General features: G+C 37.8%; 1 protein-coding gene across 50 annotated transcripts in view; it reads right to left on the bottom strand.

The window, feature by feature from the left end:
- Positions 1 to 2,218: 2,218 nt before the first annotated feature.
- The window catches only part of tou (toutatis), a 185,722-nt gene continuing 167,805 nt past the window's right edge, over positions 2,219 to 20,135 (bottom strand). For 49 of the 50 annotated variants that reach the window (XM_067093983.1, XM_067093989.1, XM_067093982.1 and 46 more), the window contains 3 exons: positions 19,797 to 19,994; positions 8,601 to 8,773; positions 2,219 to 6,258 (listed from right to left, as the gene is read on the bottom strand). In XM_067093983.1, coding sequence (XP_066950084.1) covers positions 6,105 to 6,258; positions 8,601 to 8,773; positions 19,797 to 19,994 — 525 coding nt within the window. In that variant the 3' untranslated portion in view covers positions 2,219 to 6,104. Of the gene's footprint in view, positions 6,259 to 8,600; positions 8,774 to 16,884; positions 17,033 to 19,796; positions 19,995 to 20,135 lie in introns of those variants that run through there. The other variant, XM_067094032.1, reaches the window with a different exon arrangement.

Below are 20,135 nucleotides of genomic sequence, written 5' to 3'. Positions count from 1 at the left end.
GGCTAACCCCACCCCCCACCCCACTGCAGTGAGGTTGTCTGGACCTTCCCCTGCATTGACACTACCTTGTACTTTTCCTTAGGACCTTGTTACTGAGTTCCCCCTTGAGAGATATCATTACAGACTTACCAGTCTGGTACACAGTCCAGGACTTCATTGCGGATACATTGTACTTTATTTCCCCTTGTAGAGACTATACTTGACTTGAGCCTGTGAGACATCTTACAAGATATTTCCCTGTTCTGGACTTTCCCAGCTTAAACCTTGGCCCAGACTTAACCCTTGGGGACGCCATGTAAGACTTTTCGGACGTTGTAAGAACAGCAACCCCAGAGTACCTGAGGGTTGTTTATCTTAACAAGCTAATATTTGGGCTGGCTGATGTTAACAAGCTCATTCTGATACTGGCGGTGCATCTGTTTGTTGTCGGCCAAATGGAATGTCCCTTCGCCGTGTTCAGTACTGGGGGTTGGCTGATGTTAACAAGTTCATTCTGAGGATAGCCAATCTTTACATGGGTACTCTGGGGTTGCGGATCTTTACAACGTCTGACTTTTCTCTTGATGATGCTGCATCGACTTTCCCTCAGTGAAGGTCGTATGAGACATTCCTCTCGGAGATGTTGTACTTTCTTTTTTGGATTGGTTTAGTAATAATACCTTTTGAACAGCCCATTTACATAGAACATCAAGTAAAACCGTCCCAAATACTCGAACACTTAGAAATATGGTCTCAGGAACTGATAAAGGTATCTTTTACTGTTTGAGTTATTTATTCCAAATACTGCATATGGCTGATACGAAGGAGTGCAGGATAAGTTCTTGAAGTTCTTTTTCTGGCACTGTTGTTCTGTTGATATGGTGCCAGAATTATAGATATGCTGGAATTTTCACTTTTTTGTGGACAAAGGTTACAGGACAGCCTCTCATATACCAAGAGGACCTACCTAAATGAACCTGACTCCATTACAAACGGAGATTATCCTGGGAGAACTTCCTAGATGTACATCTTGCCCTCAGTGCCTCAGGGATAATCAGTCTATTAAAATAGGACCTGGTACTGAGGGCAATGTTAATTCTTTTGCCTCACTCTCATCCTTCTACATTTTCTATACACAACTTATGTTGCCAAAGTCCATCCTGACAGATGAAGAGAATAAGATGGGGGAAAAATGACAAAAACCTAGCTAATTCAATTCAAGACCAACTGTTTAGGCAAATTATGATTTAGTCTTTGTACATGCTATCAAAAGGCTTCATCCATCCAACACAAGAGGCTAGGAGTCAGGGGGAGGTAATTTAAAATAAAACCAACATTTGGCAGTTAATTAAAATACAAACATTAATTGGTTATGCAACACATTTGACAAAATAAAAACCATGGAATATGAGCACAGAAAAATGCAAACAACTGAATAAAATTTAGCTAGTGCAAAATAACAGTGATACCATACCTACCAATTGATTGAGATGAACTATACTAACAAACAAAAGTAATAAAAATTTAATTACCAAAATAAAATTCAGAGATTGCATTTTGATTACAGTACAGTAAACAAATTATCAATGTAATAAATTTAAAGCAAACAAAACCTACTTGAAGGTCTAGCCCACTACTTTGCTAAGGAGTTTAGTTTACCCTCAAGTAATTGTCACATAAAAATCAAATTTATGGTTTACAATCTACTGAAACCTGCTTTTATTTTTAAATGTTTTTTCAGTTAACAGATACATGTTGGAAACTTCTCAACACTACACTTTACAAAGTTCCGTATAAAAAACAGTGAAAATCTTCGTTGAAAGATGGGCAACTGAACAATACACCCATGCCAATGCTTGATCACATGATCCAGTCACTTGTGGGTATCTCTACTTCGCTGATAAGAGACCAAATCTAAGCTACTTAATGACACTTTGTCAAGACGGACAAAATATGAGTTCAGTAGTATGTAAGGGGTAAAGAACAAAAGAACAGCAGCATCTGTGTATGCCTTATCATGCACTTGGCTGGAAAGCAACTGACCACACATGGTAGACTCAGACCAGGGCAGACTAGGACAAACAGGAAGCTAGTGGATTTCAGCAGAACGAGCCTACATTCAGCTGAGGCACGCGAAATGCAGTGGGAATCTCCTATATATGAAGGTGTAGGGAGTATTCACATCGGAACAAACTTATTTGATACTTCCTAAGCAATCTAAGTTAAAGGAAACAAGGACTTTCTTGGACGTACTTTATTACGAACTAGCTTCTGTACAAAGGTTGAATTGTTTGTATACAATGAATTGATGAGACGAGACCAATAAAACGGATCTCTTTTTTAACCTCCATTTAAACAAGAATGAAGTAGTGAGTTGCATCAAATTATATTGGTTAAATTACCAACACATATATACATATATAAACCTTCATTATTAACATAAATAACTTTTGTGCTCTTGCTGCCCCATCCTGAGACTAAGTTTATCTCTGAAAGAAAAAATAAATAGTTTTTGTTTTTTTTATTAAATAAAGGAAAGTTGATTATTGCACCAAAAGAGGTTTTTGAGTACAAATTCTGATTGTGGCTTTAGGAATATCCTGGATTCTGAAAGATGGCATCGAGATGCCAAACTTAAAACTAACCTTCTTCAAATAGTTTCAGTGGTAAAATAAATTAGGACAATTTTCTTAAAAGGAAATAACATATACAGCTTAATATTAGTGTCAAGTACAACCAAAACAAATTATTTGTGAAGGGGACAATCACTGTTGCTAAATGAACAATAATTTCAAGTTTAATCTGGATGTTTTGGATGGCTACATCTCCTCAAGTAATGTGGGAGTGCTTTTGCTTTTCAATTCTGCATCAACAAGAATAAAACAATAAAGTCAATAACCTTTGTAGGGTAAAATTAAAATTTTGAAAGTATTGTAAAGTGAAAGGGCAACAAGTATTATCATATAAATTTCAACAAAACTGAAACAGCTTTGCATTTACACACTAAAAAAAATAAATACCGAACTAAAAAAAAAGTAACAAAAAATGTTCTTCCAAACACATTTGTATTTCACCTAAAAAAAATAAAGAGGCATGTGATGCCAAACTCAAACACTTGAGACAGCTGTTGCTTTGAGACACAGATGAAAAGGTATTTTCAACAAATTTGTGAATAAGAAACAAAAGAGCTACTCATTAAATTATACACCATAATTAATCATAGGGTTTTATCACAATGACTTAAGAATGAAAAAAAAAAAGGAAAAAAATGAAACGTCTAACAACTCTACGACTTAGATTTGAGGCTAACATAAATGCAATGAAAAAGGGAGGACTTTACAACACCTCTTCTTGTTTTGTTATTGATCTGAATATGAACAAAATTCACCTAGTGTCAAAAAATCAATAAAAGATGCATTTGACTTCTTAAAGGAACATTCCAGCAATGTTTTTTTTTTTTTTTGGATGGTGAGGGGGCTATGAATGAAATTTATATAAATTATTAAGGACCTTGTATACTTTCCTCAAAGCCACAAAGGTTACCCACAGGATTTTGATACTTAATTTAAATTTACAAATTTATCTTGCATTCATACTTTGAAATGAAGGTAAGGTCACCAAGAGCAACGTTTTGAATAGACATTTTCAATATCAGTTATTGCATATCATTACAATGAACAACATAGCAAGGTGACTCACATGCACCATAGGGTAAAGTTTAAGGGGTGGAGTTAGGTAATAATCTATAACAACAAAGAAGTATTTGTAAAATATTTTGAATACAGTACATATATCCATGAATGTCATAATTAGTTAGTTATAAATGATTTGTTTAACCAGACCTCTGAACTCTTTTAGGGTAATGAATGTCATAAAATACCATCAAATTTTTGGGGGGGAAATTTTGCCAATTTCTCAGATTTTCTTGCTGGAGTGTCCCTTAAAATATAAACAATAAAATAAATAAATAAAAAGAGGCAATGGAAAAGGTGGTGGATGATTGGGGCCAAATTTCTAAGTCACCAATGAGCGTCAAGAATCACATTTTGTAAAAACATATGGCAACCAATGTACAGTGTCATAACTGAGTCTACTCAATACATAAATTCGCTATATAAAAAATAATTCACTAACAAAAAAAAACTGTCTGTCGACCTAAAAGAAATATCACTGGCTATTACAACTGGAGAACGTCGATTACAACTGGTCGGTCAAAACTGAAAAGGAGAAGGCCGAAGGAGATGGAAAAGTGGCAACTCTGGCAAACTAAAAAATTTGGCCGATACACAAATACATATACTGTAGTTTCCGATATCCAAGACTGGATGATTACCAGGCTTGTATCATTAAAATATCTTATTCATAAAGTATCTAAAAATATTATTCTAATTACATTGAAGACTATATTTCCTTTATTTTCAGATTCAATGCATAGCCTCTAAATCTACTGTAAATAAATATTTGCATTAATCTCTACAATGGCTACTACACAGCACATATGTACACAGTTTATCCCTGCCAAATCATACCCATGAGTAACATAGGGAAAAGGGTCATCTGCACCAGTGAAAATAGGGCTGCTGTCGCACCAGCCGAGATCACCTATAAATGTTTTGTGAAATATGGAATCACTTGCCTCTTGTAAAAAATAAATTAATAAAATAAATGGCAAACATTCAAATTATTGCCAGTCATGATATTTCTCCATGCTAACATTCCTTGTGACTGTTCATCTGAGGAAGATCAATGGCCTAAAATCAGTCATGATATTTTACACAGTCCTCTATCCTTCTTCTAAATTGTAAAATTATAATAACGAGAATAAAGCATTACCAGTTCTCAATGTACAGTACATTATAATCCTATATTCAGTAATGTGTAATACCCCTTCACTAGGAAAAATGTACTTTTATAGATCAGAATAAAATAAATCTTCCAAAACCTTGGAATTTGACCTAGATCTTTCTGACTTACAGGTTTCGTACAGTATATGGACAATGTTGCAACAGTAATAAGACGACTCATGAAATTTATAAAAGTGGATCAAAGAAGAGCTTTAGAGTAAGGAATAACTAATTAAAACCTATAACACAGCATTGAAATTAATAACATAACTGTCAATCACTTTGTAAGACCATTCAGCTAGCATTTGTGCGCTTGATATCTCTTGAAGATTTCAATTCACATTTTTCAAAAAAGGTCACTTATATAGTGTCATTGCCACAAAAAGAAATAAGCTTTGATCCCAATTGTTTCGATAACTTAAGGAAATAAAAATAGACTTCTCAAAGGAAGGAAAGCTGGTTTGGTTTAGCTCGTTAAGAAGGGTTTGTGTTCCATTTACTATCTAAAGCTTTAGAGTTCACATTATTTACATTAAGACTTATTTGTATGTACATACGTAACTGCTTCAGCATTTACATCATATAGTAAGACTCAATGGAAGGTTTATGTAAAATGCCAAATCACATATGCAGTTCATTAATGCCATATATAAAATAAACTACCTGATATTACTAATAACTGTACTTCATCATATCGCAGAAGCATTTCTAGCTGCTCTAAATTGGAAAAAAGGTTTGTGATAACTTGTAAAAAAGATCCACAAAGTATATCTACACTGACACTAACGCTTCAGACAAAAAAAAAATAACTAACACTTATTATTTGTACACACATTCACACTCAAACACTTTGTCTTTGGAATAGGAGAAGGAGAGAGTCCACTTTGACTCTCCTGGGTCCCCGAAAAGTTCATAAGTCAGTGTTCCTGCAGGGTCCCATGGTTACATAAAGTGGTCACGCAGGCGTTTTTAAAGAACAGCATGAATTTCAACTGTTATATCACTAGTACACCATACACAAATATATAAACTGATTTTCTGTACTGATATATATAAAGTGATTTATTTCGTTCAGCCTCCAATAAGTTTCTTCAACTCTGTAAAAACAATTTTTCTATTTATTCTTTGCTTATAAAATACGGTATGGACAAGTATCCTTTTCTACAACGTTAACTTTCTAGTAGTATTTGAGTGCATTTGTTTCATTGTGTTTCCTATTTGGCAAGCCACTCACGGTTACGGGATGAGTCTTTGATTCCCTGCGATTCTAATAGGATATATTCAAGTAGGAGGGAAGAGCTCATTCCACTTGGTTTCAAAAAATGACCGAAGGTTGTGACCAGCTTTTCCAACTGGAGAATCGTCCTCATTAAAAGTTTCACAGTTATTAAACATCAATCGAAGATCATCACAATATTCATCCTTTGTTTTATATCTGAAAATAATAAAAATGAGTGAACTTATTAGGAAATATGAAATATAAAAAGGAAAAACAGATCAGTATATTGTAGGAGTATTTCCAAGGAAACAATTATTATTTAACAAATATTGTGCTGTATACCTCTGTTTTTACAGGTACATAACAAACAAACCATTGCCTTTAAAAGCCTTAAGTTTGAAGAAGAGGAGACTTCTAAGTAAGACTTACAGCCCTCCATCTCTAACTTACTCCCACAGTATGTTTGCTTTTATAGTTGAAAACATAAAACTCATCACATCCACTTGTAAGTTTTAAATTGAATGACATAAACAAGAAGCTATAGTGGGCATTATAAAATTGTTGACAAAAAGAAAGGATTACACCAATTTCACATTTGGCAAGAGGAATTTCAATTCTGAACTGGTTGATTTAGTAAAACTTGGCTACTAAAGCCATGCACTTGGGCACTTTCGGCCATTCAATGCTTATGACTTAAAAAAAGGTACAGTAGTTGGAGTGGTTGGACAGCAAGAAGGAACCAGTGCCCCACTATCCTTACTATATTAGTCCTCTATCTGCTGAGCACTTCCTGGTTCACTTCTCCAGATGTGATGATCTCAGGAGGGTTTGCCATTTAGATGGTAAGGATATTCCAAAAATTTTATATGACAATGTAGGTGTAGTAGATAACCTCATGGGCTTCCTATAGGAAGCCAAGATTTTTAATGAAATAGTTTTAATGTATTTATGTACTTACCTATATATTATACATATTTTATGATGGAGGAAGACTTTGAAAACCCATAGTTTTTAAGAAAAATGTTAATTCAAAGGGTGCTAAATAACCCTAATAGGTTCTGGCACTTGGTCTAAAGGACTAAACCTCAAAATCAATCAATCAAATTGGAATTTAGAAAGTGCAGGAAATAAACTGACTTTCTTGAGAAATTGGAACAAAATCTGGTACATTATTATAATCCTACTATTTTCATTACAGTATTACTGTCAAATGAGTGAACACACTCATAAGGAACAAGAGCAGGAGAATGTTCACATGACAGAGTGAGTAATAAAGAATGTAACGTATGAAGACATGAGCATTGCCTCCGTGATGATGAAAAGTGAAAAACATGATATGAGCCCTCATTTTTTTTAAATCCATATCTACTGTAGATTTCTTGCATTAGAAAGCATTCATTTCAAAGTGTACTGTATACTATAAAGTAATTGTATGACTGTTTTTATTGTACCTCTTGAGTATTTTTTTTATCTTGTTTTTATTGTATCTCTTGTGTATTTTTTTATCACTTGTCTTTTGGTACAGTTGTACAGAAAGGATATCGACATATCTGAAATGGCATGCGATATTTGTCTAGCTTTGTTATGGACCTACATGAGTTGTGTTGCAATAGAGGCAATTATAGTGGATGAACTATTTTTGCTGAAGACTGTAAAAAAAAGTTCTAAAAGGGCCTTTCTACAAAGATTTCTTTAGCTTCAGTTGCTTGTTCCAGTGGCTGTTGCTTCTTCACCTGCAAATGCTAAGGATACAGACTATACAAATGACCCTTCAGACATGCAAGGCACCCGTGCAGTTGGATCCAGTATGTCCTCTCTCATTATGATGTAGATGAAGCCTTCAGACTTCAGTTCTAAGAGTACCTGAATTCATCAATTTCAGCATTGATTGCCAACAGCTAATGCCTCTCTCCCTTCATTCATGAGACAGGCAAGAGAAACTGTAACACCTCCGAGAAGGAAATATTCTACCTCACTGAATGAAGTCACAATAGTGACCATATTACTCTGTTAAATAAACTGACTGTTCTACGAAGTACAAAAAAAAAAAAACTATTTATGGTGTCAAAAAATTTGGTCTGTGTGGCAAACGCCTTTTGGTGCCCTTACTGGGAGTATGGCACCAAAATATGCTGAAAACAATGACTACCTTAGGCAATAGTTTGTATTTACAAGACAAAATTGACCTGGAAAATACAGTTTGAAAAGTCTGTAACTATGCTTTGATTTATATATTCAAATTTTTGTTTTTAAGCGAGTCAGTTGCTCAGGTGAGAATACTTCCCTGACATTTGAAGTATGAAAGAAGGGCTTCCAAGAGAAAGACATTCAATGCAGTTACTTTTATTGTGGCACTGATGGCATTGTTTTTGTAGAAAAGCTGGCAATATATGTACTTTGTCACTGCCTTATCCTGATCACTATCCAATACATAAACAGTATTTCATCTAGTAATTCACAAAGGAAAATTAATTTTTGTTGAGCATGGCCAGAATACATTAGTAGTCAAGTACAGCAATGTACAATTTCTATAATTTTTATATAAAGTTTTTACTTACACATTGTCTTCAAGCTTCTTCTTGATGACAGAGAGATCCATTGGTTTTTTTATAATTTTCTTGTATGTAGGGAACTGACGAGTGTTGACAGGTAGCAGAAAAGGCCATGCATCTTCGTGAATCTCAAGTTCAGACACTATGTTCTTGCATGTGATCAAGTCCTTCTGATCTTTCTGTGAAATAAAAAGACCAACGAATCAGTCCGGTTACATTTCCAAAATTTTGTATTTAAACGAGAAAATTTTCCGATTCCTACATAATACTGTACTTCTACAAACTTCATTCTTTTTGTCTACAAATCTGGTACACCAAGTCCATTACCTATACAAGAATTGACTGGATAAATATTTGTGTTGCTACTGTATATAGAATATGTAATAAAACACTATCCCATACACGAGTTACTGATAAACCAATGCTGATATCACTATAAAAAATACATTTTATCAGTTATAAATAATGGAACTCTTACATATAGCTTGGCATGTGATTCAGCTCTTGAAAAGTCTGCCTGTTAATAATGTACGACTGAAAACATGCACTGTCGCTTTGAAGTCTTCCTGAAACCAATGTATACTACTGAGGGTGGTCCTCTGCCTCTACTACTACAGTACTTGGAAAACTTGTAACCATGTAATTAATGCTGGCTAAATGAATCCCATGTGATATGCAAGTCAACACTGTAATCTAAACTCCACTGTCGTAACTGCACTCATCTCAATTCATAGTGTGGTAATTGCAGTCAAATCTGTTTTAAAGCAGAACTCTCAGCAATACCTCTCTCTGCTGCATTATTTTGGTTGACCTTTCTGTAATGTAGTACAGTATTGTATTTAATATAGCAATTTAGTGTTACGCATGCATGTATTTTGCAGTCTGCATAAGTGTTCAAGAGTGTATGTACATGTATGTATGCATTGTGTCATGGCAAGGTAAGCACTTACTGCATATCTGCTTGCCTGTCCGCTCCCCCTCTCTCTCTCTCTTCCTTTGTCAAAAATATTTTTTTTATTAAGAGCAGCTGAGAGAGAGAGAGAGAGAGAGAGAGAGAGAGAGAGAGAGAGAGAGAGAGAGAGAGAGAGAGAGAGAGAGAGAGATATTATAATTGATTTATTCCAAAAATTAAAAGTAAATGACTGTCATTGCAATGTTGTTATTGTTATTGCAGTTTAACTGAAAGTTTTTTGTTATGCTACTGTGTAAGGCACTGTACTGCAGATATTTTTAGATGTAACTCATTTTGCAGGTATATATTTGAAATTAAATATATTAGCATTTTAAATTGACCAATATTTACAAAATAATGGTTAGGGTAGGCTACTAATTGCTTTACATGCAGTTGCTGTATGCTATAAGCTATGCAAACTGGCTCAAAGGCATTATGTAGGTAATATGGAAATCTTTACTTAACAGATTTCATAACTTATTAGAGGGGGCATACCCTAAACCATCCTTCAGTTGAGAACCACTGCAAATATACTGGTCTACTTTCACCATATGTGCTTAGCATGGTTAAGTATGGCCTTCCATTTCAGAATCCATGTTAGATGCCTTGAATTAGTATGTCTAATTCTGAGTGACTCACTACCATCTTATTGTAGAATCTACAGTCTTCCCAGGAACTGAAATCAGGGTGATGGGCCTGTAGTTCCCAAGTTCATCCTTAGGACCATTCTTGAATATAGGGTCAAAATTTCATAGCTTCCAGTCCTTCAATGCTTCTCTTAGCTCCAAGGATATTTCATAGATGTCACAAGAGGTGAGGAGCAATTTCTTCTGCTATTTCCATTAGCACTTGGGTGGAGTCCATCAGGAGCTGGAATAGTACTTCCACTAATCCTTAAGCGCCTTTAATTTGTGTCAGATGAAATACTGTACCTGTTTCAAGCCCTCTGCTTCATCCTGTCAAATGCACCTCAGGTCTTCTGGCACCAGGCACAGCTTGAATCTACAGAGTGAGGATAAGTCACCTCTTCTATCCCAAGCATCTAGCTTGTCACTGCCTCCAAGAAACCATCTGGCAATTTTGGTGGCACTTCCACCTAAAAACCAGGTCCTGGCAGGTGGCAAGAAGTCATCTGATCTCCTTGGAGACTTCTCCACAGCCACTTCAGGATTTGCTCTCTCTGACTCCAATTGGCAAATCACTGCAAAGTACCTTAAAAGTCTAATTTATGCACAATCTTCAGTGGCAGAAAGAGAATCTTTAGTGAGGGAGGGGTTCTCGTTCCTTCATATAGGTAATTAGGAGGCTCGTGTCTTGAAGACATTTCAATTTTTCTCGCAGGTTATCCTTACTGCTAACTCCTTACAATACAACCTTTCTGCAATATTCTGACAGCAAATAGAGAAGTTAATGGTTTTCTTCGTTTTACTTCTAAATTTGCTATGCAAGCAACCTATGGTGAATGGGGCTGAACTGAACATACAATATATTTAAAAGACAAAATAACACATTTTTGAAGCACTTTGTATTTTCCCTGGGTGTACAAACCATTCTTTTGTATATGCAGTATCCTTTGTAAGAGCTGGAATGGCCAGGACATCCTCAGGAAGGGAAATGGAAAGGAAGGTATATTCACTCATTCCTCAATTCATGCTTCTTACAAGGATGTACCAAGCTTATGCACTAGGATAAGACGTGGATTACCTAGATGGGACCAAGTAACTACAAAACCTGTTGAGTATCCACCACCATTTCCCCATGAGAATATGTCCAGGGTCTTGTGGCCATCATTCCTCTAGTAGAATGAGGTAAATTTAGTCTGGCTACACCAGACACCTGCCCTCATTACCTGAAACACTAAGCAGGAAGGGAGGCCAGAAGGCAAGGGTGTTCCTAGATACCAAATTCTTGTATCTACCTGTGTTAGTGAAGTCTCCTATACTGTACTCTGTCTCAAGAAATGGGTCCTTTTCATATAGTACTAGACTTCTCTGAACTGCCCATGGACTTCCCTTCTTCCTACAAAGAGAAAGAGAGTCTGAGGACATGGGGAAGGAAGATAAGGAGATGAACAACAAGAATGTTTCTCCTTTTCCCCCCAACTTGTCCAACTTCTTAGTCATCTTGCACACTGAAAAGAACACCTACATTCTCTTCCTCTAAAAGTAGTACAATATGTATATGGGTCTACAGATAAGGGAGACAAGGAATGAATTTATGATTACCCACAACCACCACACTGGCATTGGTCTTGTTTTTTTCCATAATTCAGAAAAACAGGACCAACAGACACAGCAAACAAGGAAACAAGTACTCATACAATGCACAAGGCAAGGAACAGGGTAAAAGGGATAATGGTAGCAAGCTACTCAACTGTAATTCAATGAACACACAAAGAAGAGACGGCAAAAGCATCCTCTCTCGTTGGTGGACGAAGAAAAATAAAGTGGAGAGTGAGCCAAATGAGGTGTGCCCCATCCCTATCCTTCCCCACCTTCTCTGGTTAATGACCTTGTTACCATGATTCAACAGCAGTTCCAGCTCAAGTGAAGGACACTCCATAATCGAAAGTAATGGTTGTATCCCGTTAGGAACAAACATTTCTCAATACAAACCTATTAATTACAGCATATGCATGTAGCCCTCTTGCTCTTACCTTGAATTTTCTGGGCACAAGAAGAATGAGTAAATCTGGTATCGTATGCAGATCTGGGCATGCACAGTGGGGACCTCTCAATCTTGAATGGTAAGAGTTGGTGTGACTGGAGTTCAGTTTTATGGCAGTAAGGCAATAAATGATTAAGGGGTTTGTACTTAAAGAGCATTTGTTATCAAAGCCTATTTCAAGTTCAGATCCAAGTGTTAAGCCACAATTTAAGAACAAATCTATACAGAACTGGAGATGGTAGAATTTTCAGTAAAAACCAAGCACCACAGCAAAATTGATGGCAGTTCCAGCTGAGATGCAAGTTTAGTTTTACTTTCATACATGCTCCTGTCGTATGCAGATGTCTGGAACTGAATTTTCCCATTCTTCATAGGATATTAAAATGTTTAAAAGGTGCTATAGAGATGAAGCACATTAGAATGAAGTTTTAGCTTTGTAACTTTGATAAGACAAAGTGTCATGTTTTGGGTCAGCAGGAGTCACATACTTGGAAAAACCAGCTATCTAAATCTATGTTGGTCAGGATAGTTTTGGATTTGCTACAAGTATCCATAGGCTTCAGCCTTGACAGTTAAGTAACAGTACTGCACACATGCTCTGCTCTTACTTATCTGCTGATTGGAAAAACAATGCAGTTTTCAGGGACATATTAAGACCCAGAATGTGGGCATGTATGAGTGATGGAGTTGCGATAAAATGACAAATTTTTAATTAATTTTTGTATTTTTCACAGCTAACAAACTTGAGGTCTTAACATAGGATAAATCTTCTGGCACCACTGGAAACCAGTTTAAAAACAATAAAAAATCGTATATGCAAGGAATCTGTGACATCTGGCATCTGATACGCAGATGAGGTGGAAGCTGGTCAGAGACCCAGCTAGAACCTCGTGACATATTCAGGCTTTCTTCCAACCCAGGACAGGACATAATAGGAGTGGCTAGAGGTGGGCAGTCTATGTTAAGAACTCAGGTCTGTTCGTTATGAAAAATACAAATTAATTAAAAATCTGTCATTTGTTCATACACGGAAAAAACATTCGGTCTTAACATTAGGATAGACTCACACTTGGAGTGAGGTATGAGAATCCTGAACCGAATGGAGGTTCGGCACATCTGATCACTCTTCCTAGAAATTAGAGTTCTGAGGAAGAGGACCTATGCATCTGAGTTGTTAGATAAGTGGGTATCTAACACCCAATCCACTGGGTTAAAATACAATGCAGCATGTTAGATTCATTGCATATAAGGAAGTCAAAGAGAACTATATCTGTTCAAGCAACAAACCATGTCAGCCACACGTAACAGGTTTGTCACCACTTCTCACTCCCTTTGCCAGAGTGAGAAGTACAGGCTACTGAGAAGCAAATTTGTATGTTGTATGGAATATAAAACTGCTGTAACAGTATGGCTGCAACACTCACCTGCATCAAGCCAGTTCCAGCATATGATGTGTCTTATTCTTCAAAACTGCCAGTAGTTAGAGAAGAAAGGAAAAAGGGAAAGAAAAGTGATGAGTCATCTCACTCATTCTCTCTTCCACACTATCATCTTAAGCAAGATACTAACGGTCCCGCCAGGGGCACTGGTTGAGCTACACAACTTGTTGAGCAGCCATCACTGGACCCAAGGAAAAAGTGTCCAAGGACCTGTGGGCAATGTCCTTCAGGTAGAAGGAAGTGAAAGTGGTCTGATGAAGCCAAGAACCAGCATTCAAAATCCCATGAACAGACAAGTTCTTCTTAAACACCAGAGAGGAACTTACTCCTTTGATGTCATGTGCCTTAGCATGCACGGTACTGGCGACAGAACTTGACGAAGAGGCATAGGATCACCTAATTACCTCACGCAGCCAAAACGAAATGGTATTCTTGGAAACTTCTTTCTGGCTCGGCCTGTGCTAACAAAAAGTCTATGGCACCTAGGTCTTAGGTGACAAGTCCTTTTCAGATAGCAAAGCAGTGCTCTGATGGGGCAAAGCAGTAACTCCTGAGGATCGCTGTTAAAATCCTTAAGGGAAGGAATGGAAAACAAGGCAAATCTGTCATTGTGAATGGAGGGATTCTGAGTCTTAGCCATGAATTCCCGGCTCACCAACTCTCTTCGAGGAAGTCAAGGCCAGGAGAAAAACTGTTTTCAAAGTCAGATCCCTGTCTGACGATTGACGCAGTGGCTTGAATGGAGCTTGTGTGAGACTACCCCGCACCAGAGTTAGGTTCCATGTAGGAAGCTTGAGTTCCCTAGCATAACAAGACTGCTCAAAGCTTTTGTACAACATAGAGATTTCCCCGGGTGAAGAGATGTCCACGTCTTTCAGACGGATAACTAATCCTAAAGCAGCACTGTAGCCCTTGACAGCAGAAACAGAAAGGCCTTTCTCTGTTCTGAGATAGATTAGGAAGTCCGCTTTCTGTTGAACAAAAGTTCCGAGTGAAGAGAAACCCTGTTGACGGCACCAATCACAGTAGATGGCCCACTTGCCCTGATACACAGCCAACGAAGATCTCCTGAGTTAGCCAGACATCTGAGTTGCTGCTCTGCAAGAAAAACCTCTTGCTCGTAAGAGATACTGGACAACCTCCAGCCATAAAGAGACATGGACCCTACTGATTGGTGGTTCATCTCTACATGAGGATGGCAGAAAAGACTGTGCCAAGGGGGAATCTCTCTAGGCACTGCTGACAGGATAGACATAAGATCCAGGAACCACTCTGCTTGGGGCCACAATGGAGCTACTAAGGTCATCCCGAAATTCTTGGAACTCATTACTCTGTTCAGGACGTGACGGATTAGGCAGAATGGAGGGAAGGCGTAAACTTCCAGGTTGTTCCAAGGTTGATGAAGGGCGTCCTCCGCCACAGCGAACGGATCCAGGACCACTGAACAATAGGCCTCTAGCTTTCTGTTGAACCTTGTAGCAAGGAGGTCTAACATGGGTCTTCCCAACAGATGAAACAGCCTGTTCGCTATGTCCAGATGCAGAGACCACTCTGTACCTAGAACTTGTCCCTGACGACTTAGCTTGTCGGCCACTACATTCCTTTTGCCTGGAATGTACCTGGCCATGAGCTCCACCGAGTTGTTGATCGCCCACCGGTGCAATGCGACCGTCAATGAGTGAAGTTGGTGAAGTTGGTGTGACACCAGCCCCTGTTTGCTCACATATGCTACCACTGTAGTGTTGTCCGACATCAGAATGGAGTGACCCACAACCCTCTCCTGAAACTCCTGAAGACCCAGGAAGGCAGCTTTCAACTCCAACACATTGATGTGGAGCTGCTTGTCCCGAGAGCTCCACACCCACCCAGGAGATCTTCCAGATGAGCACCCCAACCTTCGGAGGATGAGTCCAAGAACAGGAGATCTGGAGGGGGTGAATGAAGAGGAACTCCCACCGTCAGGTTCTGGTCGTCCACCCACCACAGGAGGTTGCTTCTCACCTCTGTTGACAGAGGGACCTGGAGCTGAGGGGAGTCTCCTGTTAGGGACCAAAACTCCTTTAGTCTCCACTGCAGGGACCGAATATGAAGATGCCCATGAGGGACCAGCTTCTCCAGAGAAGTCAAGAGGCCCAGAACTACTTGCCACTGGTGAGATGGTTGCTCCTTCTTCAAAAGGAAGGAGCAAACTACTGCCCTGAACCTTTCTATCCTCTGGTGTGACGGGAAAACTCTCGATGAGGCTGCGTCTATCACCATTCCCAGGTACAGAATCCTTTGGCCGGGAAGAAGATTGGACTTCTTCAGATTTATCACAATACCTAGGTTGTGACAAAACTGGAGAAGACGGTCCCTGTCCCTAATCAACCTTTCCCGAGAACTTGCTAAGACCAACCAATCGTCGAGATATCTCAACAGGTGAATCCCCTGAGCATGAGCCCATGTCAACACTAGGGTAAAGACTCTAGTGAACACTTGTGGGGCTGTTGTCAGTCCGAAGCAAAGGACCTTGAACAGGAACACTTGCTCCCCAAGACTGAAGCGGAGGAACTTTCTGGACAAAGGGTGGATATGAATCTGAAAGTAGACATCCTTCAAGTCTACAGTCAATCTGAAGTTGTTGTCCCTTACGGCTGCTAAGACTGTCCAGGGCATCTCCATTCTGAACTTGTGCAGTGAAAAACTCGGATTTATTACTAAATGGCATTTCATAAACCATATCTATACTGCTGGCTTACACGTCTCCTCTCATGACAGCAGAGGCAATAAAAAATTTGGAGATTCTTTTTAATCTACAAGGTTGGGGACTAGGACCATTTGTAGGATGCAGCAGTTATTTACCATAAAATAAAGGGACAAACAGCAGCTTCCAAGGATGCATTACTATAGAGGTTAAAAGTAAAGGGTTAGTAAACTGATAAGTATAGATGACATAATGGGTACAAGATCTTTACAAGTAAGAAAGTACAAGAGGTATTTTGAGTCATGTACCTCAAAAAAAAAAAAAAAATACATCAGTAGCACAAAAAGAAATTACAAAAGAACACAATCTTACACTTCAAAAATGGTGCTTCCATAGACAGTCAATGCATCCTACTATCTGTGTTTCTAATGTCAATGCTATTCCTCAATGGCTTACGACTTCAGACTAAGATCTATGTCATGACAGGGCCTGAATTGATGGGTATTTGGCCCTCAGAATCATGAAACTGTCTACAACAGGAAAAGAGGTGGTGAATAAAGGTACCTCTTGTATGATACTAATTACACAAGGATGCTACTTGCTCTGACAAATGTTTCCAGGTGTAGTGATCCCTGCTGCAACCAGTGTTGCCAAATGTCCAAAGTGTGTGAGTTCAGCAAGTCCAGCCTCTGATCCCCTACAACAATAGACAAAAGCATACAACTCCATATAATTTTCTTTTTCAGTTATAATTTACTACCTGGCTTTTATTTTACTGAATCCTCCTACAATTTTCTTATTCTCTCTAACAATTCCCTTCAAATCAAATCCTCCCCTTCTACCAAACTCATTCCTCATACTTCTGCCCTTTCTTTAACATACTGGAGACATTTAAAAAACTGTTCTTTATCTGTCTCCTTCAGAACAACAGTCACTTCCCTTCTTTGATTGGTATGTTCTTGCATACAAATTTCAAATACTGTACTGTAATTTCCAAGTCTCATAGACACAAACCTTAAATTTCATTGACAAAACCACATTTTTCAATACAAACTCAATAATTATAACATGCCTGTTTTCATCACAAAATATACCAGTTGCACCAACCTAATCTTTCCAAGAAGAATGCTTCCATTTCCCTTAGTTGCATCTTCACTTTTTCTCTGCATCATCCCTCATTACGTAATGTCCAAGAGACTAGCAAAATGAACATGGGATAGGAAGGAGAACAAAGTATCCATGTGATTAATGAATTTATGTCAATAACTGTTTCTGTCTCTGTATACATTGCTTCTTCATTATATGCCCATTAATTATTAGATGCCTGATTCAGCAATTAGGTGGGAGACAGACCTCATCCAAACCCAGGAGCATGTGAGGTGGTAAATATCACACTGAAAGTTCTAACATTGTGTGATTTTACCTTTTACTGTGATGAATCCTCTCCCTAGGCACCAGCTTAGCAGCACAATGAGAAAGTCTGCTTTCATCATAATAGAAGTGTTGAGTGCAGCAGCACTGCTTTTATTACACTAAGAAACAAACCTAACTCACTCATTAAAAAGTTTGTGGTTGAATTACATGGGGTAACAATTGCATCACCTTCACTTTCCAATACCCCTCTATATGGTGCTTGAAAACCTCCATTCTTGAATTCAGAGACTCACACCAGTCATGGGAATGGAGGAAATTTTCCTCCACCTGAGTAGAGATCTGGGTCAATTCATTACCACATCCAAATGTTCTGGAAACCACTCCTGCTGGGGCCAGAGTATGCTGTTAAAATACCAATTTTGATTCTGTACTAACTTGAGCTGTGTTTGCATCTTGTTATCATACCTGTAATCTGTCAATGTTTTTGCCATCAAGGACTCTTTAAGTAGTGGTCAGTGACTTGCAATAATATCCTTGTTTACATTCTTGGTAAACCATGCAAGACCTTTATAGAACCAACAATAGAGGGAACACTATCGGTACAAATGCCATCACACGACTTCACTGATAACTGCAAGGTAGTTATTCAAAATGTAAAGAATGTCTTCACCTTTTGCAGTGCTATGAGTTTCTTTACAGCTGATTCCCAATTTGATCTCCAACTATAACAACAATTAATACCAACTGCACTTTGTTGGTAATATCTGTTGATTCATCAATTTGCATAGCGACACTTTCGGGTTGAAACAACAAACTGCCACATTTTTAGAGTAATTTGTATTATTCCCAGGTATACAAACCATAGCCTTTCAAATATGGAGTATCCTTCTGCACAAGTGCTGGACAAGCCTTGTACTGACTAAACAAGGATGGCACCTGTCTGGAGGTAGAGGAGAGGGGATGCCCATTCTCACCCAACTGACAGTAGCAATTGTACTTCTGGCCCATATTCAACAAAGTGGGATGGATGAGGTGGGTTGCCTTCAATGTGAAAGGCTACAGCAAAGATTTCCAAAATGCAACTACAAAATATCATCTGACAAAGAGATTTACCTACTTCTTTCTTTCTGCTTAATCTCTTAGCATTCTCATAAGGATCTTTCTGCACACAGGCAAAAATCAGCCTGAGTATGCAATATAACTTTTTGTGCAAAAAATTTTGATATGGAAAATTTTTTGAAGCATTTTGCGGTTTTCCAGTGACTTTTATTATACCTTCAAAAATATCTGCTTCTTTTGTCTGTTAAAAGTAAATGTTTATACATATTGGTTATTTCCTACACCTCGAAAAGATCTGCTTGTTTTGTCTGTTAAAGTAAATGTATATATACATTTATACTGGTTATTTCCTACACCTGGCAAACATAATTACCTCTTGAAGTGTTCCAAGGCAAAGAGGCATAGTATTTGTGAACAATGCACTAAAGATTATCAAGAAAATCTGACGATGATCATATACAGGTAAATTGAAGCTTATATATAGAATAGAATAGCAATCTTGGTGGGTAAGGAACATGAGTTTGGTAAATACAGACAAACCACCAATTAACATCCTGGGAACAGTAAATTTAAATACTGCATCTTACTAACAGTAGTGAACAACTATTCCCATAAAGATATATAAAATGCACAATACTGACTTGAAGGTGAATAGTTATGGAAAAAACTAATAAAAAAGGCTGAAAAATTACCTCTATACTCCCAAATTTTTACAAAAGAACTCATGGAATGAGGATAATAGACAAGTCAGATGGGGAACTCTTCCTACTGTAGACCTCATCCTTCACCAATCACAGCTACACTAACTTTACCAGCTATTTACCACCAAATTTGTTCCACCCTAACAGGCACAGACTGTATACATATATAAAGAATAAGTTATTTAATTTGCATGAACACATACTGAATTTAAACCTTACCAGTATTATCTTTTTTACTCATACATCTATTTCCAACTTACATGGACCTTCTCCTCTTAGCACATACTTAATTTTCCTATTAGTTTTGATGCCGAATTCAACTCTTACCTTTTTAGTTGTTCTTTCTTTCTTGGGTGTTGCATTCGAGTTATTTGGAGGGTCATCACTGTTTTCTGATGGAGTTTCTGTTGCAGAATTGGTTGAATTACTGTTTACATTACTTTCGCTAATTTTCTTTGTCCTCCCTCTCCGACCTCTTGGGCTTTTGCTAGTGCATGCCGGACATACCCACTTATTTCTGGGTACCTGCAAAGCCGACATCTTGTCAAAATTGTGAAAAAAAAAGAAAGAAAAAAAAATGCATTTTCAAGTTAAAAATAATGCTACAGTGCTTGAAAATTAATATGTAACATGAATTCATATAAAAAACAAAAGGGGATTGATATA

Source organism: Macrobrachium rosenbergii, chromosome 50, assembly GCF_040412425.1.
Source record: "Macrobrachium rosenbergii isolate ZJJX-2024 chromosome 50, ASM4041242v1, whole genome shotgun sequence".
Classification (NCBI taxonomy): Eukaryota; Metazoa; Arthropoda; class Malacostraca; order Decapoda; family Palaemonidae; genus Macrobrachium; species Macrobrachium rosenbergii.
The sequence above is the reverse complement of the archived record's forward strand: the minus strand, read 5'-3'. Positions and strand labels throughout refer to the sequence as shown.